This window comes from Colletotrichum gloeosporioides (assembly GCF_011800055.1).
Source record: "Colletotrichum gloeosporioides strain Lc1 chromosome Unknown consensus_30, whole genome shotgun sequence".
In the NCBI taxonomy this organism is placed as follows: domain Eukaryota; kingdom Fungi; phylum Ascomycota; class Sordariomycetes; order Glomerellales; family Glomerellaceae; genus Colletotrichum; species Colletotrichum gloeosporioides.
In genome coordinates this window covers 931,162-954,657 of record NW_025544675.1, presented here as the reverse complement: position 1 = coordinate 954,657, position 23,496 = coordinate 931,162, and the positions used below count along the sequence as shown (strand labels likewise).

General features: G+C 50.5%; 8 protein-coding genes across 8 annotated transcripts; 5 read left to right on the top strand and 3 right to left on the bottom strand.

The window, feature by feature from the left end:
- Nucleotides 1–188: 188 nt before the first annotated feature.
- Nucleotides 189–2,746, top strand: GCG54_00008922 (Tyrosinase; the record flags this gene model as incomplete). Its single annotated transcript, XM_045408877.1, has 6 exons — nucleotides 189–548; nucleotides 597–1,204; nucleotides 1,259–1,288; nucleotides 1,337–2,116; nucleotides 2,191–2,515; nucleotides 2,570–2,746. The coding sequence occupies 6 exons, from the start codon at nucleotides 189–191 to the stop codon at nucleotides 2,744–2,746; spliced, it is 2,280 nt and encodes a 759-aa protein (XP_045266620.1).
- A 98-nt stretch (nucleotides 2,747–2,844) lies between these two features.
- Nucleotides 2,845–5,406, bottom strand: GCG54_00008921 (uncharacterized protein; the record flags this gene model as incomplete). Its single annotated transcript, XM_045408876.1, has 5 exons — nucleotides 2,845–3,050; nucleotides 3,112–3,795; nucleotides 3,848–3,932; nucleotides 3,978–5,116; nucleotides 5,163–5,406. 5 exons carry the CDS (start codon nucleotides 5,404–5,406, stop codon nucleotides 2,845–2,847), a joined length of 2,358 nt encoding a protein of 785 aa, XP_045266619.1.
- Nucleotides 5,407–7,507: 2,101 nt separating this feature from the next.
- On the top strand, nucleotides 7,508–9,207 carry GCG54_00008920 (MFS antiporter QDR3; the record flags this gene model as incomplete). Its single annotated transcript, XM_045408875.1, has 3 exons — nucleotides 7,508–7,634; nucleotides 7,691–8,019; nucleotides 8,107–9,207. The coding sequence occupies 3 exons, from the start codon at nucleotides 7,508–7,510 to the stop codon at nucleotides 9,205–9,207; spliced, it is 1,557 nt and encodes a 518-aa protein (XP_045266618.1).
- Nucleotides 9,208–12,458: 3,251 nt separating this feature from the next.
- Nucleotides 12,459–13,406, top strand: GCG54_00008919 (uncharacterized protein; the record flags this gene model as incomplete). Its single annotated transcript, XM_045408874.1, has 3 exons — nucleotides 12,459–12,818; nucleotides 12,876–13,201; nucleotides 13,295–13,406. The coding sequence occupies 3 exons, from the start codon at nucleotides 12,459–12,461 to the stop codon at nucleotides 13,404–13,406; spliced, it is 798 nt and encodes a 265-aa protein (XP_045266617.1).
- Nucleotides 13,407–13,539: 133 nt separating this feature from the next.
- Nucleotides 13,540–15,486, bottom strand: GCG54_00008918 (uncharacterized protein; the record flags this gene model as incomplete). Its single annotated transcript, XM_045408873.1, has 1 exon — nucleotides 13,540–15,486. The coding sequence occupies one exon, from the start codon at nucleotides 15,484–15,486 to the stop codon at nucleotides 13,540–13,542; it is 1,947 nt and encodes a 648-aa protein (XP_045266616.1).
- Nucleotides 15,487–16,665: 1,179 nt separating this feature from the next.
- On the top strand, nucleotides 16,666–20,902 carry GCG54_00008917 (uncharacterized protein; the record flags this gene model as incomplete). The annotated part of the gene is made up of 8 exons (XM_045408872.1): nucleotides 16,666–16,844; nucleotides 16,897–17,340; nucleotides 17,408–17,611; nucleotides 17,667–17,935; nucleotides 17,994–18,783; nucleotides 19,294–19,724; nucleotides 19,779–20,070; nucleotides 20,125–20,902. The coding sequence occupies 8 exons, from the start codon at nucleotides 16,666–16,668 to the stop codon at nucleotides 20,900–20,902; spliced, it is 3,387 nt and encodes a 1,128-aa protein (XP_045266615.1).
- A 943-nt stretch (nucleotides 20,903–21,845) lies between these two features.
- Nucleotides 21,846–22,079, top strand: GCG54_00008916 (uncharacterized protein; the record flags this gene model as incomplete). The annotated part of the gene is made up of 2 exons (XM_045408871.1): nucleotides 21,846–21,930; nucleotides 21,982–22,079. Coding segments are annotated over 2 exons (183 nt in total), but the record flags the coding sequence as incomplete, so codon positions are not given.
- Nucleotides 22,080–22,386: 307 nt separating this feature from the next.
- On the bottom strand, nucleotides 22,387–22,920 carry GCG54_00008915 (uncharacterized protein; the record flags this gene model as incomplete). The annotated part of the gene is made up of 2 exons (XM_045408870.1): nucleotides 22,387–22,665; nucleotides 22,744–22,920. 2 exons carry the CDS (start codon nucleotides 22,918–22,920, stop codon nucleotides 22,387–22,389), a joined length of 456 nt encoding a protein of 151 aa, XP_045266613.1.
- Nucleotides 22,921–23,496: the final 576 nt, after the last annotated feature.

Sequence of the window (23,496 nt, the reverse complement as noted above, 5' to 3'; positions counted from 1 at the left end):
ACACGGAGTGCCTTCTCGTATTTTGAGGCCCACGGAAACCTACTGGAGGCGGTCGACTGATTCAAACACTGATGATTGATAACCTAAGACTCGCTGTTTTGTCTTAAAAACTCGTGATTACTTGAGTGTACGAATAACTGAGGATTCTTGATTTTTTCCTAGACAACAATTCAGCACCACTATTCACAATGTCTGTTGACGTGAATGCCCTCAAAGTTGCCCAAGATAAAGGTCTTACTGTCGGCGTGATCCCGAGATCAACAGAAAGACCGCTTCGGCTCGAGATCGACGACTTCATACAGGATGTTGAGCTTGCGAATCTTTACTTTCTTGCTTTGGAAGCTTTCATGAGCAAAAGCATTTCTGAAACTCTCTTCTCGTACTATGAGATCTCTGGCATCCATGGCCAGCCTTGGCGAGCTTGGGATCGGGTTGGCTCTGTGAACTTTGGCTCAGCACCTGGTCGGACAGATTCTCAAAAGGGATACTGCTCGCATGGCTCAGTTATCTTTCCAACATGGCATCGCGTGTATCTGGCACAATTTGAGGTAGGGCCACTAGGGCTGTTCGCCAAAGCACCTATTAACGATTTGTAGCAAGCTCTTTACCTTCACGCCGCTGAGATCGCGCCTCGACTGCGAGCACAGGGGGCTCTCGATCGGTTTCGGATTCCTTACTTTGATCCCTTCCTCCCGCGCCAGAAGGCCAGTGGTGGAGATGTTTACACCTACGGCATCCCGATAATCTTCACGCTGCCGCAGATTCAAGTCCGACGGCCCGAGAATCCAACTAGATGGGTACCCATGACAAATCCCCTTTACCAGTTCAACTTTCCTGTAGATAAGAAAGGAGGTTTCGACTGGTCAATCTACAGCCGAATCCCAGCTGCAAGAGAGCGCACCATCCGCGGTTTGAACGCGAATACTCAATCAGCTGACCACAGCTATGTGATCAGGGCATTCGATAATGTGTACAACCCCGCCAACGGCCTCTCCAGCCAGACGCCCGCTGGTATCTGGCGCGTTATGTTTGACAGGCAGAGCTGGGTACAAATGTCAAACCACTATGATCCAAGAGTTCGAGATCCGAATGACGTCGTCTACAACGCAAACTCCTTGGAAGGGTTCCACGACAATATTCACGGTCAGATAGCTACAGGTCCTCGCAACGCAAGTGGACATATGGGAACCCCTGCGTTCGCTGGGTAAGTTCATCATATCATTGTCTTGAATGGACAAAGCACTGACACTATTAACAGCTTTGACCCCAGCTTCTGGCTTCATCATTGGTAGGTGCCTTTTAAAACGACTACAAGCATAAAACTAACAAATTCAAGCAATGTCGACCGTCTTCTCGCCATATGGCAGGGCATCCATTCCCGCGATGCTGAGTCCGTCTCGTGGTGGACGTCTCTGGAAGTCCCAGAAGGCAATTTTGTAGAGCCTGGTAGTCTCCCAGAAACTCCCCGAACTCCTCTGGCTCCTTTCCGCAAAGGCCTCACAGCCGACGCGAAACCCATATGGTGGACTTCCAATGACTGTCGAAATCATTTGGATCTTGGATACGACTATCCACAGACAGCTGCAGCACGCAAATCGTCTGACCCAGTCAGATCCCTGACAGCCTGGGCAAACACCCAGCTGGGATGGCTGGCTCCGAGAAACCCCCAGCCGGCAGACGAAGGGGCACGTACGCAGCTCAAGCGTCAAATCGTTCAACCAATTCCGTCCTTCCCAGCCAAGGTCTTGATCGATGGGACCACGGCGTTGAGGGCCGGACAAGCCTTCATAGGATCCATGGCCGCTTCTCCTCGAGAAACAGCAGTCACTCCCGCAGTTGTCGCCAAGTCACTATCACGACCTCGGAGAATCCTCGCAAGGGCAACAACGATAGCCAAGTCGATGTCGCCCAAGAAGCTCGTGAGGCCAGAAAAGCCAACAACTCCCGTCCGAGAGTTCCTCCCCTCTAAATTCACGCCTCAGCAACTCAAGCAAAATGTAATCTCGTCTGCACTCCCGGCGCAGCATATTGGCTACAAGCACTGCTATGGTCACCTTGGCGATTTAGTCACCAATCACAAGATGACACAGTGGAACGTTACGTTCAGCGTTGACAAGTAAGTGAATTTGAAGTCTACTTCCTAGCTAAAGCGCAGTAGAATAATGCCAGCTAATTTGATGCTCTTCGTAGATTCTGCCTCGACGGGTCCTTTATGATATACTTCTTTCTCGGAGACTTCAGTCCGCGGCTAGAGGACTGGGTCCTTGAGCCACACCTTGCGGGCTCCAGCGGGATCTTCGCCAGCGCAAGAGCCGCAATTGACGATGGTGGCTGTGCTAATTGCGCAAAACAAGAAGCTTCTGGTTTCAAGTATATGGACACCGTCGCTTTGACACCAGCTCTGTTGACGTACTGGGACAGTCAGCAAGAGTTGTACGATTGTCGTATCGATGATTTGACCCCGGAAATGGTGGTTCCATTCTTAGTTCGCAATCTCCATTGGAGAGTCGTCAACGTGAGTTTTGCAAGTTTCAAGGTTGCCACAGTTCAGTCACTAACTTCAGCCTAGATGCGCGGAGAGCAAGTTTCCAGAGAAACGATTCCATCCCTCAGAGTCATGGCCTATTCTGAAACTGTGACTTTGCCTCACGACGTCGCGGATATGCCCTTATTTGAAGACCGATCTGTTCATTATGAAGTCACCAATGGTAGACCTGGTGGCCTGAACGATGGTGAGGACCTGTAGACTTTGCCATAGAGTTTTTGGAACTTGGCAGTCCATGCAACGGCATGATACTTGGTTCTATTTGAATTGACATATAAACATTGAATACTTCTCGTTTCTCACGTATCGCCGCTCATGGAGGAGGCAATGCTACTTTGCCGTCTTCGGCTGAACAGTCTCATAGGCCCACTAGCTTGTGGTCGTTTTGTTGTTGGCGATACGACACCCTCTTTCAAGGAGTGTGGGTTGATATGCGAGCGTGGGAAAATCCCAAACTTCCCTTTGCTATTTGTACCTGACCAACACCAATGATCCTGGTATAGCCCTGCGTGAGATATCGTCAGCTACTAACTGTATCCTTAAGGCTTCGTCAACGGGTGACTCACATCCAACGTTCTTGATCGTCTCATTCTTCCCAAATACCAACCATCCCGTCCTGGCGGTGTCCGGCGGATCCCATTTCCATCTTGTCGTCAAAGACACAGCGCCGGCCGATTGCAAAGAAATTTCATTCTGCTTTGGACCTTCGATCTCCACATGCTTTGCTGGAAAGGGTCCTCTTGTGCCATCGTGCCAGCCCGTACACCACTTTCCGCCCCATTTGTCCGGAAACTCGATCCCCACGATCTTTGCGCCGGCCATAAACTTTAGGACGTCTGTGTTACCATCCGGATCCGTCAAAACTTCTCCCCATCGCTGCACGTGGTTCTTGAGGGCTGTGGCTGTGGGCAATTGGAAGAGCGAGTTAATATCGGGAAAGAGACTGGGAGCTGGTGGAGACGGGAAGTGAACGTCATAGTCCTCGATCTGACGATGGTCTCCGTCGACCTTGCCATAGAGGACTGTCACGCCTGGAATTTCGGGTAGTGGTTGCGGGTGTCGTGCGAGGTGCTTAAGAAGTTGATCTGCGCTTAAGAAGACGGTGGCATCGCCCTCGTGGACGGTATGTCCATCATGGGTGCAGAACAGACAAGCGTATCGGATCTCTGATGTTGTTCGGGCTGAAATGTGAGACTTGATGAGAAATCTCATACGGTATAGCAGGCCGAATTTCAAGAAATTGGCGCGAGCTTGATTGACAATTAGCGACGCCATTCAATGTACGGGATGTTCGGAACTTACAGTCTCCTTCTTTATCCAAACTAAGCTCATTGTACACTTGGTAATATTCGCAATTCAAACAGCGACCGATCGGAAGCGGCTCTCCCTGATTCAAATTAGCTAAGCTACGTTGTTCGACCGTCGTACTGACATATGCCATTGTTTGCTTGAGACCGTGCCAGTATCCTCCTCGTCGGAAAGCTTGAGCACCGTCGCAGAAGCCCTTGACTTGGTGAAACGAGCTCTTTGGCCCTATCAAGCATTCGTCGTCTTTAATGAGCGTAGATGTCCGTTCAACGCTAAGCACGCCGTCTGCTGCAGCTTGCTCATTGGCCAGCATTAACCCATCACTGAATTGTCCAGGTGGAGGAAGCGGAGGAGTAGGTTCAAACTGGAATGCCGCTAGCGATGATGTCCTCATCTCGCTGATGGGAATCTTGGGCGATGTCCCGTTTGATGACGAGTGAGTGGGAGAATCTGAGTACACCGACGTTCTGTTTGTATTTGACGGGCTATTGGGATCGAAGACCGAGCTCTGTGGCGTTGTGTGATCAAGGCCAAACCGACTGAAACGACTGACAACCATGCCGTCGATAGGTGTGGTGTTTGTTGCAACGGAGTGCTCCGGGATACCTTGTCGCATTGGATGTCGCAGTTTGGGCACCGGAGCCTGCGCTTGAATCCAGTCTGATGTTCGAGGCTGTGAGAACTCGTTTGGCGAAGCTACACCCAACTGTTCATCTTCGTCGCCGAGGGCATCGGGAGAAGAAGCCCGTTGCTCCTCTCGTCGAGCTGGGACAATCTGAGCAATGGTTGCCTCATAAATGTGTCTCGAGGACCGGGCATCCGAGGCCACGGACTTTGCTGATGAAGGGGTTCTGCGAAGTGTGGTGCTGTCGGACGAGCCATGCGAAGTCCTTATTCCACTCTTGTGCGCGCCTGGAGACTTTTGTTGTCTTCCCGGAACAGGAAATGGCGAAGAACTGGTATTGGTCGAAGTACCGCTGCGGGATTGAGATGGCTGAACAGGCTGTGATACCTGTCTTTGAATTTGGATGTTCGGGGGCAAAGGCGGTAAAGGTGGCAACGGTGGAAAGGCGTGCACCGGAGTTGTCGGTGTCTTGTTCTCAATCTTCATCCTCTTGATGAAGTCCAAGACATCTAGCGCAAATGATCTTGTGGCAGCCTGAATTTCACCAAATTTTGACGCATCGAAGGTGTCTGCTTCCATGAAGTCTTCAAAATCATACAGAAGTTCCTCCAGCAACCTGCGTTTTCCCGCAAGTTCATCTTCGCCAGGTTAGCTTGGCCAAAGATAGCAGGCTTGAGTACTCACCGTTGTCTCCAACTGCATCCTTGAAAGAATCGCCGTGTTTATCAACTTGACTGTCCCAAAGCGGTTGCACACGCTTAAGTGCTCGCTCGCCTTCCCTGAAAACCATTTGGGCAGATTTCATCATTTGGGCAGCTAACTCCGAATTGTCGCTCTGTGCTGTTTCGGCATGCTCTATTGCCTCCTTGCCTCTATCCACAACTTCTTGGAAGGGGGCGACAATCAGCTCCTCTGCGTCGACCGCCATTGCAACGATGTCTTGGATGCTGTAGTCGACCGACTCAGACGAGTGGGGGTGGCCGTCGGCCGATAAATGAGTTGTGTTTCCCCGGAAAGACGGATCAGCCTCGACGCAACGTGGTTGACAGAATTCAAGATGAAGCGTTGTCGCACGGGTCCGAACACTTGGAACAACTGAATCGCAGGTTGCCAATTAGAGGCAAACATAAGCAAACGCGGCATGCAGAAGGGAGGAGTGTCGACATGGCAAGAGATCGAACCATGAGTAGCATCAAAATATGGCAGAAGAAAGTTGGATTCCAAGAATAGCCTCTGGCCAGCCGATCGAGCACGTGGGGATTCTGCCAAGAAGCTGATGACAGGCACCATATGCAGGTCGAGATGGCACTATTGCCTCGGTCTGCCAAAAAAGGCGAATCCTGCATCTTCAGCCGCGTAACATTGCTGAAGAAATGGAAAACCTTGTTGGTGGCGTACTTTTCTTTGGCAAGAATGCATGCTTCGAAGCTTGAAGAGCTTCAATGAGGCTTGGAAACCCGATGTCCTCATGCATGATCGGTACCGTTGGTCTCGCTGGGCTAAGATTAGGGGCCATTGCTGACCAGCTGAATACTGAGCATGCGACCATTCCCGCCCGGCATGTGGAGCTTCATCAAGCTGTGCCGCCGCTTTGACTTTCTAAACGTTCGATTTTGAGTACCATGTGAAGTAAGTAGAATGATCAAGAGCCCCTTCCATGGTGCAAAGAGCCGCCCCGGAACGCTACCACGAGGGCGGCGAGCCCAGGCGGGCCCGATCGGTATGAGCTCCATGTCTACTGGGCCGATGATACGGCTGTGAAAGATCCTGTAGATGGGTCTCAGGCTCGCTTGTCGAGCACGCAATCCCGTTCTGACCCGCCCCCGAGCTTGAAATTGATACCGATTTTCGACGACGAGCCACCGGATCGGCCGTTAAATCCACACCGGCCGGCGCCGTGAGTAGGCCGGTCTCCTTCAAACTACTCGGCCGAGGTAACTGTATGATTCGGAGTGCTCGGCTCTAGCACGGGCCTCTCCAGCTCGAACCGCTCGAACTCTCCTGCGTTATTAGACAACTTTCGTTTAAACGAACCAATGAATGTGTTCACAGCATCGCTTCAGACGGGTATCGCAATAGAGACTCAAATTGCGAGATTGCGATGCCCAGTTCTCGCCTGTAAAGGGGTCAGTGTTGACCGGCACGTTTGGTGGGGGTTGTAAGGCGCCTTCAGGTCTCAACGCCTCAGCGCAGAAATAGCCCAACGGAGCATCCGACAAGTGATTCAAGAAAATTCGTCTTCCAAGGTTGGGCATCGCTCAGGGCGCTTTTGACCGGCTCGATCAGACCCTTATTCAAGCGCCCTCGAGAAGCCGGGCCTACGCCGGCAATAGGAAGAAGCCCATCTAAATCGGCTGAGTTATTGGCGAAAGACAGCCCCTTTGGCCACCTGTTTTCGGATAGCCGACAGATAAGACACCCTGGTTCCGACGGCTTGAGAACACTTGCCTCTCCGGCAACGAATTGCCAACTTGATGGGGCAAAAGTTCCAGTTCGGTTACAGAAATGGTCCGGCCTCGGAGCGAAACGCCATTGTTGATCGGCCATCCGACAATTATGCCAATTTTGTTTCGTTTGCGTTTGTGACATGTACACCGCTGGTTGGAACTCAACGTCGGCGACAGACTTAGAACGCATGATTGGACATCCATATTTGTTGATCGTTCTAGAACGTCCTCGACGAACATCGACAAACAGCTTTTTGGACTTCTCGGACAGCCACCGTCTTGCCGTCGGGAACTGACTCGAATTCTGCGGGGCCGGAGGATCCCATGCCTCCACCCGCAGCTATGCATCCTTCCGAGAGGCCCAACTAGCACAACTCGCCCGATGTCCGGAGCCAAGAGTCGGGTTCTGCCGAATCGGCCCCTGACGGCAATGGGTTAGTCACGGATATCGGTGTCATATTAGTGGCACCGTATCCGTCCCCTGCGGCAGCCAGCTCCATTCAGGTTTGATCTTTGACGCAATTTCTTCAAAGCCCATCATAGTCATAGAAACAGACTGTTTTTGATATTTGATGGCCCACGATGAACTCCGACAAAAGCGTGCAAGAGCCTGAGGATTCCTCAAGGAGGACCTCTTCCGACCGACGAAACGATGACGTTGAGGAATACGCAGATATTATTTCCGAGAACCGTAGAAATCCGAACACGGGTAAGCAAACCCGCGACTCCTCTTGTCGTGACTTCGGTAGTCTAATCGTCTCGTAGAGGACCCTGAGCGCGCAGACCTATCCAAAGTCCCCTCGGGAGCCGTAAGTTTTACGGATATTCCCATCTCTTCTCGCACAGAGGTGCCTTATGAAGCGTACAACCGCTTCTCCACACGGCGCAAGCGTATTACCGTCGCCGTCATTTCGTGGTGTGGTCTTCTCTCCCCGATCTCCAGTACCGCCGTCTTATCGGCTCTCCCCGAAGTCGCCGCAGAGTACAGAACCTCGGGAAGCATCATCAGTCTGAGCAATGCGTTGTACCTCGTTTTCATGGCGATCAGCCCATGCTTCTGGGGACCTCTTAGTCAGGTTTATGGGCGCAAATGGGTAAGCAACACCTCGAGACGCATCCCTTCCCAACATCCACTTCTATAGCCTCCTCCTTCTCTGTAATGTGACTGAACAACAACACAGACCTGCACGGTCACGTCTACGCTCTTCTTGGCCTGCTCTATTGGTACAGCTCTGAGTCCAAATGTGGCTGCGTTTTTCGTGTTCCGTATGCTCACCTCGTTTGCGGGAACTTCATTCCTCGTCACTGGGCCCGCTGTTATAGGTGACATGTACCATCCCACAACGCGGGCCACCGCTATGGGATGGTTCCTGTCCGGGACCCTGATCGGCCCCACCATCGGGCCCGTCCTCGGAGGTATCATCGTGACTTACACGTCATGGCGCGCCATCTTCTGGCTTCAAACGGCGCTCGCAGGCGTCGGTATGGTTGGCGCTGCCTTTTTCATGCCAGAGACTCTAGCAAAGCTCAAGAAAGAGAGTCTGAAGGGGCTCCCTATGGCCAAGAAAATCGGTGTCCTCTGGGAGATGACGAACCCTATCCGTGTTATCCGACTTTTCAAGTTTCCAAACCTCATTCTCGTGGCCATTTCCAGCGGTTCCCTTGTATGGAATATGTACGGCATGCTGACGCCAATTCGATACGTCCTCAACCCGCGATTCGCCCTCACCTCGCCGGCGCAGTCAGGCCTATTTTACCTGGCTCCAGGTTGTGGCTATTTGGCCGGTACCCTCGTTGGTGGACGCTATGCTGACTACACGGTACGGCGATGGATTGCACAGAGACATGGCCGTCGAATTTCAGAGGATCGACTGCGGTCGTGCATTCCCTTCATCGGTGCTGTGTTGCCAGGCTGCATGCTGATTTACGGATGGTCGGTCCAAGAGCGAGTGGGTGGCATTGCGGTTCCCGTCGTCTTTATGTTCCTCGGCGGTGTGGCACAGCTCTTCTGTTTCCCGAGTCTAAACACATACTGCTTGGACGTGATTCAAGGCAGGAGTGCGGAAGTGATCGCGGGTAACTTTATGGTCAGATATCTGTTTGGCGCCGCAGGATCGGCAGTAGTGCTTCCAGCGATCAAGACCATTGGCGTGGGATGGTTCAGCACTATCTCGTCAGGATTCATGATTTTCGGAGCTGCATGTGTCTGGGCCGTTGCGCTTTGGGGGACGAACTGGCGAAAGAGGATTGATGAAAAGAAGGCTCCTCCGCCTGGAGCTTGAGGCGTATGTATAATTTGGAAATGAGCTTGTAAAACGTATTGGAAGGGGTAAAATCTGGAACAAATGGGCATTAGAGAATGAAGACTGGGGCATGGGAAGGAAGTTGATAGAACCTTTGACTTCGCGCGAATTACTCCGCAAAGTCGCAGGCAGGCATCCTTGCAAAGATTAACAAACTTTTGGCTGAAGTCCTGGGTTCAGCGGTTCCGTGCTTTATTTTGACTTCGTGCCGACTGTAGCCCCATCTGACAATGCTCCTTCGTGCCCTCAACTGGTCCGATCTGGAAAAAGAAAACCATTCGATTGGGATTTCTCAAAAACCCACATCATGGATATGCCTGATCTAGACTCTGTAGGGGCGGGGCGAAGCGAGGCACGCTCTTAGCTTACTTACCTCCCGCTAGCCCAATCCTTCGCTGACAACATCGGCATGTCAGTATGGCGGGTCTCCGATTCTGCGCGGAATTGATCGTTGCCTGGAGTAAGGACTAGTCGTTCCGTAGGATTCTGTGTCATCCCACAGGATTATCAGCCCCAGTGCTCAGGTTTGCCATGAAGTCCCAAAGAGACACCGCTCTTGTTGAACGCACATTACCTCCCAGGGAACTACGCGACTCACCCAGTAAACCCAGCCTAATTACCTGTGTTATTTTAAGATACATAGCCCACATACTCGCTTGGCTCAGCCCCAAATGTTTGGTCTACACGGAAGTTATGACTCGGCTTCGACCCGATCGCTTCTCGTCACCGGGCTCACATATGTCTACGATATTTGTACATCTCATCCTTACTTTAAAATATATCAATCAACATCTGAAAGTGCCTGCTATTTAAATTCAGTGTGTCGGGTTGAACAAGTCCTCAAATCCCACCACGAACGGAAAATCGCCAGTGTTCAATCTCCTGCATTTGAGATACTCTATTCTCAGTAATCACGAATATCGTTTCTCATCGAAATGTTTACCAACATAATTAATAAGACTCGATCATATTTTCCACGTATGGCATCTTAGCACAAAAATCAACCGACTGAATAGTGGCTAATGCTTTGAAGATTCACCAAATTTTCATAGAAACGCATACAGAGAGCTCAAAGACTCCCGCGAGTCTAGTGACTCCACCTACGGGTTGATATCCATGAAAGAATCATCGGCTGCATCATTGCGTTCATTATCAATTAGTGGATGCAGCTGGAAATGGGCAATAGTGTGGTTATCATTCTTCTTTTGAGGGTGGAAAGGGGAAAGGGTGTTCGGAATGGTGGGTTTTATTGACACGCTCGGGTTTCTCATCTGGTTTCATGAAGTTGCGTATGGAAATTGATTTGCTTTCCATATCAACACAGCTAGTGTATCAATGAATTAGGCATCCGGTTTCTTCTTCAGAATCATAGATACTTTAAGTCACAAATAGTATTCCCCGGTAGGCACAGCAGATCAAAGTCTTCTAGAATCCATGGAGTAAACTAGAAAACAAGAAAGATCTACCGTCTGCATATCAGTCGATGTTGCTCATTTCGCCGCGTTTGATCCGATGGTTTCTTTCATCTTCTCCCTCTCTTATGAAAGGGTAATGAATCCACTCATCCCAGTAGTTCCATTTACCACCCTCAGGAATATCACCACACTCTATGTTCCCGACAAGCCGAAGCTCATCGAAAAAGGAATGCGGAACTTCGACGTCGAAGCTCTGAAGCTTGAGTTTTGTCGCAGCTGACAAGAGAGCCTTGGGTAGTATGGATTCCACCTCTGCCATATTTTCTGATGGCCTTAAACGCATGTAGTAGAGGCGATCCTCGAACAATAAGGTGAGTCGCGACAGCCGGGGAAAAGCCTGTGGAAGAAGCTCCAGGGATTGGGTGAATCTTCGCCTGTGTTCAGTACAGACATGGTCTGTACTGTCGCTGAAAAGGTCAAATCTCCATTTGATTCCCAGAGAAGTTGCGAGACCAATACCCGGCCCCATAACCTGTGGAGAATCGCGCAAACCTCTTTGCAGCAGAGCCTGAACTAGGGGCTCACTCGCAATGTGGATCGTGTTGGTTGATTAAATCACGCTCAACATCTCAACGTGACTAATTAACGCATCAAAATTTGAGACGTCAACTGTTGTGTGGATAGTGACTCACGCCTGCTTGCATGATAGCATGATACCCATCACACCAATACAACACTTGCCGCGAGCTTCACCGGGCCACGCATCGCAAATACCTTCTCCATAGAGACATCTGTCAAAATAGAGACATGTTTGCTGCTCTAGCCTCGGTTGTGGCGGCTTGTTACGGTGACAAACGCACCCGTACCATTCCCAAGTCTTGGACCTGACAGCCGGCCGATTACCCTCTTCTTCGACGAGTGTGGCATCGCCTCCGTGTGGAGAGCTGAGGGTGCGGCGTGGCATTCGAGATGTCGACTGCAGCCGAAGATCAATGTGTATTGTACAGTTCCTAAAAAGCCTCTTCTAATATCTTTCGACGCAACTCGGCTGGTAAGCTGAATAGCGAATAGTCTTGTTGTGATTGCGTGCTCCGTGGGCCATGTGAGGCTGACGGAAGCCAGGGAAACAGCCCTTCAATCACAACATCGTCAGATGCCACATTATTTTGCTATTCCTTTCGCAGTCAATAAAGCCAAGGCATACTCAAGAAGTCTGCATACTCAAGAAGTCTGAGAAATCTTCTTGAGATGTTTATCGCGTGCGCTTTTGCTGACAGGCTCTACGTTAGCAGGCAGCAATCTTTGTTGGCGGTATGCACCTAGGCAGAAATCCTGCCTAGCTAAGTGCATGGACTCTCTGACAGAGCCGGCCTGATAGATTCCTTGACCGATTTAAATCGTTTGTCAGCTGGTAGCAGATCAACATAAAAGGATGCTGCTATGACTCTTACGCCGGGAATTCTTCTCGGATGCTACCGTGCTCCGCGCCGCGCGGTGTCCAAATCGGCATTTTGTGGGTAAACACGGGTCGCCGAGGATGCCTAAACAGGGCGGGATTCTGTGGAGGACGGGGCGGCTTGTGTCCGTAGTCCGGCCGTCACCTCACTGTCACCCACGAGCCCACTAAATTAGGCAGCGACCGGGCGTTTCCATTGCAACGGAACAGGTACTTATCAAACAGCGATAGTTTTAAGTGCATCAGTATGTTCTTAGAAGTCTATATAATGATTGAGAAATCTCTTGTTTGTTATTCGGAACAGCCAGAGAATTGTGGTATTGTTCGACTCTACCTACGTTGTGCGCATATTGTCAATAATGGACGCATCTAAGAAGAAACTGCCCGACCTCGTGTTGTATCGCGGATTTCCCGTTTCGACTTCTTACGTCTGGTCGCCCTTTGTCACAAGACTCGAAGCAAGGCTTCGCTTTGCGAGGCTCAAGTATCGTCTTGCCCAAGGCTCCATGTCCCAAGCGCCTCGGGGCAAGGTCCCGTACATGGATTTCACTCCGAACGGGCAAGATAAACCTTTAGCACTGGGTGACTCTTCTCTTATTATCCAGCATCTTGTGGACAACAATATCTGTGAAGACCTAAACGAGTCACTACTGCCAACTGCAAGAGCCCATGACATGGCTCTAAGGGCGTTGTTTGAGGAGAAGCTGTATTTTTATCAAGTAAGTACATTCAATATTGTATGTCGTTTCCGTAAGATGTCTAACATGGCATGAAAGGGTATGGAGCGGTGGCACGACAACTACGAGACGATGAAATCCGGAGTAATGGGTGCAGTTCCTTGGCCAATTCAACCTCTGATCGGGCTTCTGGCCTATCGTGGTCTAACCCGAACGCTGTACGGGCAAGGCACTGGGAGATTTACGAGTGCCGAAATTGCCAGCTTTCGGCATGATATCTGGCATAATGTCAATGCTTTGTTGGCCGAGGTACGTCTCACAGTGCCTGGCCCCAACGCGCCATTCTGGATATTGGGCGGCTCAGAACCTTCAGAGGCCGATGCAACTGTTTTTGGCTTCATTGCTTCCGGTCTTGTATGCAACGCGTAAGTTCTTCCTACAGTTCTTTCTTGTGATCAGGGTCTTTGCTGTTGATCGTCATCGGCCTACAAACCTCTTTGGCTGACTTCACCTCTCAGGGCTCCGGATACTCAAAAAGTCATTCGAAGCTACCCAGTGCTAGTTGACTACGCGAAGAGGATTCATGAACACTACTTCATCGAATATCAACTTTGGGACGACGAAATGTAATAACAGCCGGCTGAAGGCAAAAGATGCGTATGTTCTTTAGAAGTAATATACAAGAAGAGAACAGTTGAAGGTATCTTCAATTACCAGGCTAGACAATTCCCTACTTCAACTCAGTATTATGCATCATGTGTGTCTAGCGAATCTCAAAGGTCTCGACTTCTGCCATCTGAGAGCGTAGCATTTCAGATACCTCACCCTCCATGAGTCCCAGCATGAAGCACGAGCTTACAAAAAGAAAGTGGTCTCCCTCGGGCCTCAGAATAACTGGGCTGTCGCAGTCTTTCAACACACAGACAATATCGTCATTTTGAACATCGCCTCCAGCTATCCCAATGTAGTCGTCAGTCCCGACCAATCGACAACCGGTATTCTCGCTCATAATGGGAGTCCACTCAGCCAGCATCGCTTCCATATTGTCTCTCATTTCCATTTCATCAAGCCCCTCCATGGCCTGCCTTAGTTCCCCTCCAATCTTGCCAGACGGTACCCATTTGTAGAAGTAGAGAAAGAGCGATGCAATCCGTCGAAGATCATATTCACTGTACAGTCTCTGCAACAGAGTGCAGCAGATGACGTCCACCAGCGGCTTTCCGGTGATATATGTCGACTTTCGCCCAGCCAGCAAAGTCTCGAAGCAGTCCAGCAGGTCTTTGGTCCAGAAATCCGCCCCAAGTGGCTTGTGGTACTGGTATGTGATCTTCTGCGCTTTTACACCTGCCACCCACAGACTGGTATCGGAAATGCGGACTTCAGAAGCCCGGCGCAGCTCAGCGACGTCCCGAAACGCGAGACTAGACGAAGTCCTTACGTTCATGAACCACCCCTGAGGGCGTAGGTCATTGAACGCTGGGACCCAAGTGGGAAGATCCCCATTTCTTTGTACTCCTGCTGCGCAAAGCGACAAGAAAAATAGACGCCCGTTTGTTCGATCTGGTGGTTGCCAAAGAGTGCTCCAGCGGTTGACTAACTTTCTTGCGTAGTCCAAATAGACTTTTCGTATGGAGGCGCGGTAATCTGGTGTAATATCGAGCTTTGTGATTGCCAGCACCCCATAGACGTAATCTCTAGGATCGGTTGCTCTGATGGTACCAAACAAGGTGGAACTGAGCACATGATATAGGCAAGAATCTTCGTAACCTTGCAGGTGAAACGCTTGTCTGAGATTCAGACGCCATTGAACGAGGAACAGCTGTGAACGAATTATTGACGCTCTGGAGCGGCCTAGAGCACCCACGTCGCGTGTTTGACCGCGCTGGATAGCCCCCAAGACTTCCATGATACCAGTAACAGCCATTATTGCTTTAAAATGGTCGAGGGATCGCGATGGACAGGCGAAGTAGAGAGACTTAGGCAACATCAGCTCCTGCAATATCCAGACACGGGACCAATAGGACAAGTCTGCCAGCTTTTTCAAAGCTGTCCAGCAACTGGAGGCTGGAAAGATTTCGCGCTCTTCTCTGCTAGAATACCCGAATCGCGTCAAAACCAGAGGGACCATTTCAGCCCAGTTAACAGAATGATTCAGGGTGTGAGTGGTTTCGGCCCATTCGTCATCAGTAATATCCAGTTGCCGTCCGAAGTTGATGTGGACAAGTATCTTGACGAGGTAGAATGCAGTTTCCAGCATCTCTAAGCTTGTCGAGATTTCTCCGTCTTCAGAAGATAACCATGCAAACACAAAATCTGCGTTTGAATAGATATCTTTCATCAACGGAACCTGTTCCGACTTCTCCGGTAGGTTCTGCTGGTTGATGCAAATCGCATCCGCCCAGATTCGGAACTGGACGGCATCGCGACCAGTGTTTCGCCCACTTTGGATGTCTAGCCAGTGCTTTTTGACATTTCTCAGAGCGGTCGCGAGATTGACTGTGACTGGTGTCTTGAAGCCATCGACATTGATGTTTTCGGTCACGAGGTGGTCACCCCAGACGTAGGACAAGGCAATGAAGTACGGGTTGTCATCCAAAGATACATTATGCAATCTGTACGAAAACTGAGTGTTCGCAGGCTCGCAAACGACCTCCAAGAGCCTAATCTCCCTTTTCTCGGGGTCGAGGTCCGTATAGGGGATTGATGCCATCGGGTGATATTCTGTGATTGCTTGCGTGTTTTCAGTCGACGATTTGGCCAGAAGACCAAGAATGGTCAAATATTCGGCGAGCAAACGGTAACTTTTATGATATTTGAAGCGGGGTAGCAGCTTTATCACTATGCTGAACTGGGCTGTTTTTTTTGATCTCAGCTGCATGGGTTCCCAGTGGTGTTGGACCTCAGCCGCAACGATTACGCCATATTGAATACTTCCACTTTGAAACTTGCTGTCTCCGTGGCTATCTGAGGGGCTCAATGAAGATAGTAAGAAGCCATTATTCCCTGAGCAGCTCACTGCAGTGACAGCAGAAGAGTAGGTTAGAAGAGAAGCGACCATTGAGAGCTGTCGGTAATTGGTGAGAAACTATGACCATGCATTCTTGGCAGCAACCTCAAAACTCTTTTCGCACATGCGATCTGTCCATTCTTCTTTGAAACCATTTTTCAGTATGGTGCGAAATGTCAAGTACTTGTTCGGTTCAAAATCGACAAGCTGACGCTGCCACGACCCTTGGGGGGAAAAAAAAGCCCACTGACGCCTATATGAATTTCTGTCCCCGTCATCAGGTTGTGTGCGTAGAACAATATCCATCACGCATCTGGATGCCTAGTGCAACATGGAAATCTGGAGTACCGATATGGAAGCTTATGTATCGGCATTGGGCGCGTTGAAAAGCGCCCGCCGTTAACGAAGGAAGCTTGATGCAACACGAGAGTCCGAATTCCAGGGGTCTTCAGCTCCAGGCCGTCTGACCACAGGAGGTGATCAGCCCTGAAATGGTGGATCGAACTCATTTAGCGACACGTTAGTCTGCCTCCTTTGGCATTAGTTCCAATGTCTAAGCCACTGAAGTCCTCGGGCATTGGATCAAGCATTAATACTGCGTCGGCGGCGTTCACGGGCGCGTCCCGTTGCCCGCGCCCGTTTACCCGTTCGTAATCTCGCCGAGAGCAGGTTAATTTTCCTGCCTGTGTCCTGCGTTTAACCTCCCTTCCCTCCGTGTCTGTCCGTCCCAGAGCACTTTGGTTCTTTCATTCCGTGTCCGTAGGTAAGGTACGGATGCGCCGCCTCAAACACTCTGACGCTTGACGAGCCACCGCCCATTCGCCGATTCCATGCCTTGTTACGACTGTACATCGGCTATCACGCATTGCTGCGCCCAGCACCATGGAGCCCCGTCAGCGCAGCCCGACCCCGCTTTTGAAGACGTGTCGCACATGTGCTCACGCCAAAATCAAGTGCGACCGAACGCAGGACTCGGTCATCTGCGATAGATGCCTCCGGCTCGGCAAAGAGTGCTCGTATGCGCCGGCCCGTGGCCGTAAACCTCCGGGATCCCGTTCAAGGTAGCTGTCCCCGGTTTTCCGTATTCCGGCTCCGAGACTGAACCAAAAGAAGGTCGAACAAGCTACTTCATGTCCCCGATCAATCGGCCCCTCCGCCGCCCGCGGAAAGTCCTGCCGCATCTTCATCTAACCACAGCCGGAGCCCTCCTCCAGCCACTGCCAGTTCCGGTCTTCCAAGACCAAGGCTTGAGGGACATGACCCGTTCGATGCCGGCCAGCTCACGGTGGAGAGGGGCCAAGAGCTCCTCGACCGATTCCGCACAAAGCTTACTCCTCACTTTCCGTTTGTCATAATTCCCGCCGACGAGAATGTGAACACCTTGAAGCAGACCAAACCAGCCTTATGTCTGGCGCTGATGGCCGCAGCATCCTACGATGACGTTCGTCTTCAGCGGGCTCTAGGCCAGATGTTTAATGAACTAATTGCCGCTCGTCTAATTGAAGGCGACTTTACCTCTCTGCACATACTCCAAGGTCTCCTCGTTCATCTTGCCTGGTAAGGCAGTGCCTCGTCCTCGCGCTTCAATATCGTGATCCGATATAGAAACTAATACTCTCGGAAGGGCTCATTTTCAACCGCGACCCAAGCGCTACACTCAACATCTACATCTGGCTGTCAGCATAGTTTCGGATCTCCGTCTGGATAGGCCAAAAAACGTGCAACGATGGAATGTTGAACGGTCAGAGCGGACGGGAACGGCCCAGCATTACATTGAGTCTCTTGATGAGCAGAGGGCCTTCCTCGGAACATATTATCTCTCATCGTGGTTGGTTACCAAATTCATTACTACCAGACTCAGCGCTAACCTTCCTCATCCAAAGTTCGAGCATTGTTCTTCAAAAGCTCCGCATTGTTACCCTTACAACCTATACGACGGAGACTGCTGATCGGCTCGCCGAAGTATCTGAATACCCAACGGACCAGTACCTGCCTTACATCATTCGTCTTCAGCGAGTCGCTGAAGACATCGATGACATCGTGAAAAACGAGTCAACACTAGATCCAATGCAAATACAAGCGGCTGTTTCAGATGCTAGAGAAAGGATAGACCTTTTCAAGAACAACTTGTCGTTCCCCCTAGGAGACTGTCGTAAGTAATGTCATTCCGACGATTGTCCTAAGAACCCATCGCTAACGAACTTGCGCAGCAATTTTGGTGCCCCAGATGCATACGATCCAGTTGTGCCTCAACCAGCTCTCGATTCCCGATGCGCCTTTCGCTCTTCACAAGCCGCAGAATCCCTCCTCGCAGCGACTAATTCAGGGATTATCGGAGAGCATTGTCTCCGCAAAGTCCCTCGTCAGCATCCTCCTGCATACCCCTCCAGGCCAAGAGGTGTACTTCCCCAATATTGTCTGGGTCATGCTCCATTGCGGAAATACTCTGGCAGCTCGCCTAGACCTTCAAGCCGCGGACCCTAGGATAAGCTTTATGACAGAACATCTTCGGCAGTTCTCCGACATCGGCCACACCATTCGCCAGGTTGTTCTTAGACTTGAGTCTGCAACATCGCCAGAAGTGGACGACAGAGGCGATAGAGATTCCTTTTATCATTTTCTCATACGCACAAAGCGTGTTGAAACATGGTATCTGGATCAGCAAAAACTTCTCACAAGTCAGCATGGTGTCTCGCCTCAAGGACTCAACGTCCCCACGACAAGGTCTCTTTCGAGCCTTGGTACACCGACCTCCAACTTATCGAGTCAACCAGTTGCGTTTGATTATTCCGTCGCGCCGTCAGTCTTCTCGCAACCAGCGATAGCTTCAGCAAGCAACACTATGGCATACACAGATTTCATACTGCCCGAAAATGCTGCGATGACCTCAAACGCCGAATTCCCTGTAGATTCTCTTTCATTCGTAAACGACACTTTCATACCGTTCAAGAGCTGGAACTACGCAATAGGGAGTGATCATGGGGGTGATGCTCAGTTTTAGTGAGCATCCTTCAAGCGGGCTGGCGGACCCGGACACGGACACGGATACGGAATTTCGGCTCGCAAGTCAAGGTCTCAGATATCGATGCTAGATCCTTTGAATCCAACACGGAAGTACTCTAAATTATTGACCCTCAAGGTTACTTGCCTCCTTGGGCCTGTATTGCTATTGTGTGTTTGGCTTTCAGTCAATGATGCGTGGCTCCGTTAAGGCCGACACCAAAGATCGGTCCCCGTGTCCGTACACGGCATCGGTCTGAATTTTTGAATATCTTGAGTGTCAAAATAAAGGATGGTAATTGTATAAGAGACAGGCACTTCTCCGATACGTAGGTCGTGTCCCATGCCACTCAACTCACAACTGTTCCCACCAAACGAAATCGAAATGCCCTCTTCGACCTCCTTGACCGTCTTAGCGACTCTTGTACTGTCCATAACAGGGGCCAGTCTAGCAGACACTCCGACGTATCAACCATGCCCACTACTTCGAGCCTACTACCCTGCCCCAAGCATTGATCAGAACTCTGAGGAGGTGAGGTCGTTCACGGATCAATTCACCAAGCTATTCGATCAACTCATTCAGAAAGGAGGATCGGATGACTTTGGCGCCATTACTCCGAATACTACTTCTTTCTCGGTTGTCTTGTTCTCAGGCTCCCACGAGTCTGAGGAGAATCCCGTCTTTTTCGAATATCATCACACGGCATCCGAAGCCCCCAAGGATTCGAGCCTAGACTCCGACACTATCTTCCCACTCGGCACACTAAGTCAACTCTTCACAGTCTATGCGTGGCTCGTGGAAGCTGGCGATGGGCATTGGGGGACACCGATTACTCAGTTTATCCCAGAACTACGCAATGCGTCCACTGAATTGGCAGTCAAGTGGGATGAGATCACCATCGGGGCATTGGCTGGCCAGATGTCCGGCCTTGCAAGGGATTGTAGGTTATCTGGATTAAAGCAAAGTCATGCAGATCTCAGCTAACTCTCGACAGCTTTCGCTTGCAGGCTGGATGGGTCCTGCACCCGCAACGACTTCGTTGAGAAGTTCGCTACACAGTCACCGCTGTTCCTACCTGATACAACTCCGGCGGTTTCGAACGCTGCTTTCCAGCTCCTTGCTTTTGCACTTGAAGCCTATAAAGCCGGCAACCGAACTTCGCCTTTCGATCAAATCCTCGACACGGCGATCTTTGAACCGCTTAACATGACCAATACCGGATTTCTGGCCCAAAATAAGAAAGTCTTCGCAGATGGCCTCAATACGTCGGCTATCGGAGAACCTGGGTAAGTGCATCCTCGCATCCCACAATCTTCGGTCCACTGATTAACAAACCACAGCGCGCTATCGGCTATTTCTACCGCCTCAGACCTTGCACGTGCTGGCCATTCCATGCTTAGTTCACGCCTCATCCCCAAAGCCGCAACCCGTCGTTGGCTCCAACCCATTGCCGATACATCAAACTTGCGAAATGGTGTTGGTCGCCCATGGGAGATCTACCACGCGGGCCAGTATGCGAACAGCTCCATCCTCGATGTCTACACTAAGACAGGTCTGATTGGCCACTACGCAAGCTACTTTGGTCTGGCCCCAGACTTCAACGCAGGCTTCGCTATTCTTGCTCATGATAGCGAAGCTGCCCGAGGACCTGACTTGAATGTCTACGCTGACATTGTCTCTCTTGCAATTGTGCAGTTGCAGAAACTCGCAGCTGCAGAGGCGAAAGCAAGATACGTTGGATCCTTCGATGGGCCTGCAGGGTCAGCAAGCTTCAACGTATCGAGCGATGGTCCTGGGCTCATTGTGACATCGCTAAAGAGGGGTGAAGTTGATCTCCGGAATGAGATTGCGGCCTTCGCTGGCATCAAACTTGAGAATTTTGATTTTCGTCTTTACCCTAGCAACGTGATGACTGAGACTCAGCACCAGTTTGTCGCCGTATTCCAAGACAAGAGCGCGCCCGTCGACATGGGCACACCCACTTGCATCACCTGGCAAGACGTTGGCTCTCTGGGGCCCAGTGTGGACGTCCGATTTGTGTTCGATATAGCCAATACAGGGAAAGCTTCAGCAGTGACGTTTGACGGTGGCTCGGTTGCTCTTCCAAGGTCTGGCTGAAGACGCCCGTGTAATACCGGAGTTTTTACTTCATCGACGCTTGCCGGCTTTCACATTACACAACTGGTTCTCGACAGATAGATATGTTATTGGTACCCCTGAGGGCTGTTCGCCTATTAGTCTTTTTACACAACTTTCTTCTTCGTCAATACTCTACTCTTTTCCCCTTGCAGCTTTTTGGGTAGGGCCGATTTCACTGCTGGGTAGGGTGCAGATTTGTAACACACCACATGTATTTTCAGACCGTTTCCTGTTTTCTCGTGTAGGAAGGTGTCATTAGCAGCTTGAAATCAAGATTCACAACTTCTTGGGGAATCTTTCGTAGGCCGATGCAGAAAGCCTTTCATAACGACGCGTGACTCGAGCCGGATTGTTCCGGACTGCAGTGTGTTCCATTTGGCAGAGTTGCACTGACCATCAAAACATGAATTCAGCCACAACTCCTCCCCTTTTTGATCATGGGTGTGTCCTGCCCCCTTCAAGTTGCCCCGAGGCCGAACTCAAGGGGCAGATTGCAGGAATTCTTGGCTGGAGCTCCTGCGTGGTCGGCTGATGAATCCCGAAAGCTACCAAGCGACTGGAGCGATCTTGACCATTTGCGTCCCTGTTCCCGTTCCGTGGCGGGGCCGCCCAATCTAATCGTCGCGGGATTGCTTCCCAAAGAAGAAGGACTGCACTTTATCAGGTTCCGCACCCTTAACTCTAAGTTCCAGAAAAGCAACCTGCTTGATCCGGGGAACGAAACCCTCGGACAACACGGACACGCAATATGAGTTGTATATGAGAGCAAGTTGTCGCGATTTGTGAAATCAATGTTGCCATCCTCTTAACTCACAACCATCATCTATGACAAGCAAAATGCAGTTGTCCAAGGTCTTGTTCTTGTCCTGTAAGTTTCCTTCATCATGGGGGAAAAAATGGACTCTGACATCTGATCCACAGCCCCTTCATCGGAGCCTCCCAGGCCCTGCTGTGCTCTTGCGACGGCAGCAACGTTGATTCAATCACCTGCTGCGACGGAAAGTGGAGTAAGTAATAAATCTCGTCAAATGTGCTGCATGGTCATTAACAATTGCCAGACGGTTATGAGTGCGAGCCTTCCACGCAGGAGAGCTACACCACTTGCTGCAAGACCCAATTCTCTCGCACCACCTTCTGCAGAGACGGCAGCGTTTAAATATAGTTTTCGGCCCAACGGCAACCACGAAATATTGACGACAAAGTAAATTCTTCACGAGGCTCGTTCGAAAGGTTTATGTGCATGCTGGCTGATCGCACTTGATAATGGTTTCTAAGACTCCACCAAGCCCATGGCCAAGTCACAATTGTGATTCCTATGGGTAAATGCTCAAGTCATTTTAGATGTATTTCCGATGATGCGATCGAAATAAGGTTACAAAACAATCTTATCTGCGTGTTTCTTGATGCTTCTTTCTTGCTTCGCACAGCCATGGCTGGGGGCTCTGGGCTGGTCTGACAATTTACTAGAGATTGAACTCGCAAGTAACTCCATGATCTCGAGGTCCGCATCGACCGTTAGAGCCCTCCAGAACGGCCACTTGATCATTGTAAACCATTGATGCGCCATTAAGACCATGACCACTGCCACTGTCGCATCCTTCGCCGTTCGTCACGATCAGCTCGTTCTTGAGACCGGTCTGATCGGTAGACAAGTGAGTTGCTGGATCGTCTTTACAAGGTGTCTTCAAGGGATCGACGTTGTTCCAGCCGCTGAGATCACCCTTGGGCTTGCAAATGCGAACCTACTGTCATGTTAGCTGAAAAGCGGCCAAAAAGACGGACTGGCTTATTTGAAGGGTGTCATCTCAAGCATCACTCACCCAAGGTTGACCGTCATCGTAGTTCGAGTCGCGAATAGAGGTGTAGTGTACCACGAACTTGTTCTTCGTGGGTTCAAAAGCATGCTGATCCGCATTGCACTCAAAGATGGCATCCGCTGTGCCTGCGTGAAGAGCAATGCCGGCCAGAACGGTCTTGGTCAAAGTGGCGAAGTGCATTTTGGGGTGAAGCGACGTTGTGTACGTAGAGAGAATTGTTATATGGGAGTTCAAAGTAGAGTGGCAATGAACTGGACGAGGTGCTTCTTAAGTTCTTGCTGGAGAGTCAACACAACAAAACTTTCGGCTCCTTTTATACTACTTATGAGTTCAAACAACACCTTGTACCATTCATCTTAGTGTAGTGTGCCTTCCTAATCCTGCAAATTGTTGTTCAAAGTCATCTAAGACAGAGGTTCATGACGGATGGACGGACCGATTACCAAGGCTATGTATGTGATGGCTCTTACAATCTTGTCTTGGTCAGTCCGGAATTGAAGGAGAAACAGGAATCCAGGTGCGTGCATGTCCATGTGAAAGTGTCAACTCTGGATGATCCATGACAATCAGTAGGAGGTTTGGTACCAAAGCATTAGGCATACACGGTTCACGGAGTCATACTGATCTATGTTTTGCCGATAGCTGAGACTTCGGGGCGATGAAAATCGGGTCTTTGGCGATCAGTACCGCGAAGAGGAAATCTGAGTACCCGGCATGAGCGGACCGCACTACGACAATAGACCATTTCCGAGCTGA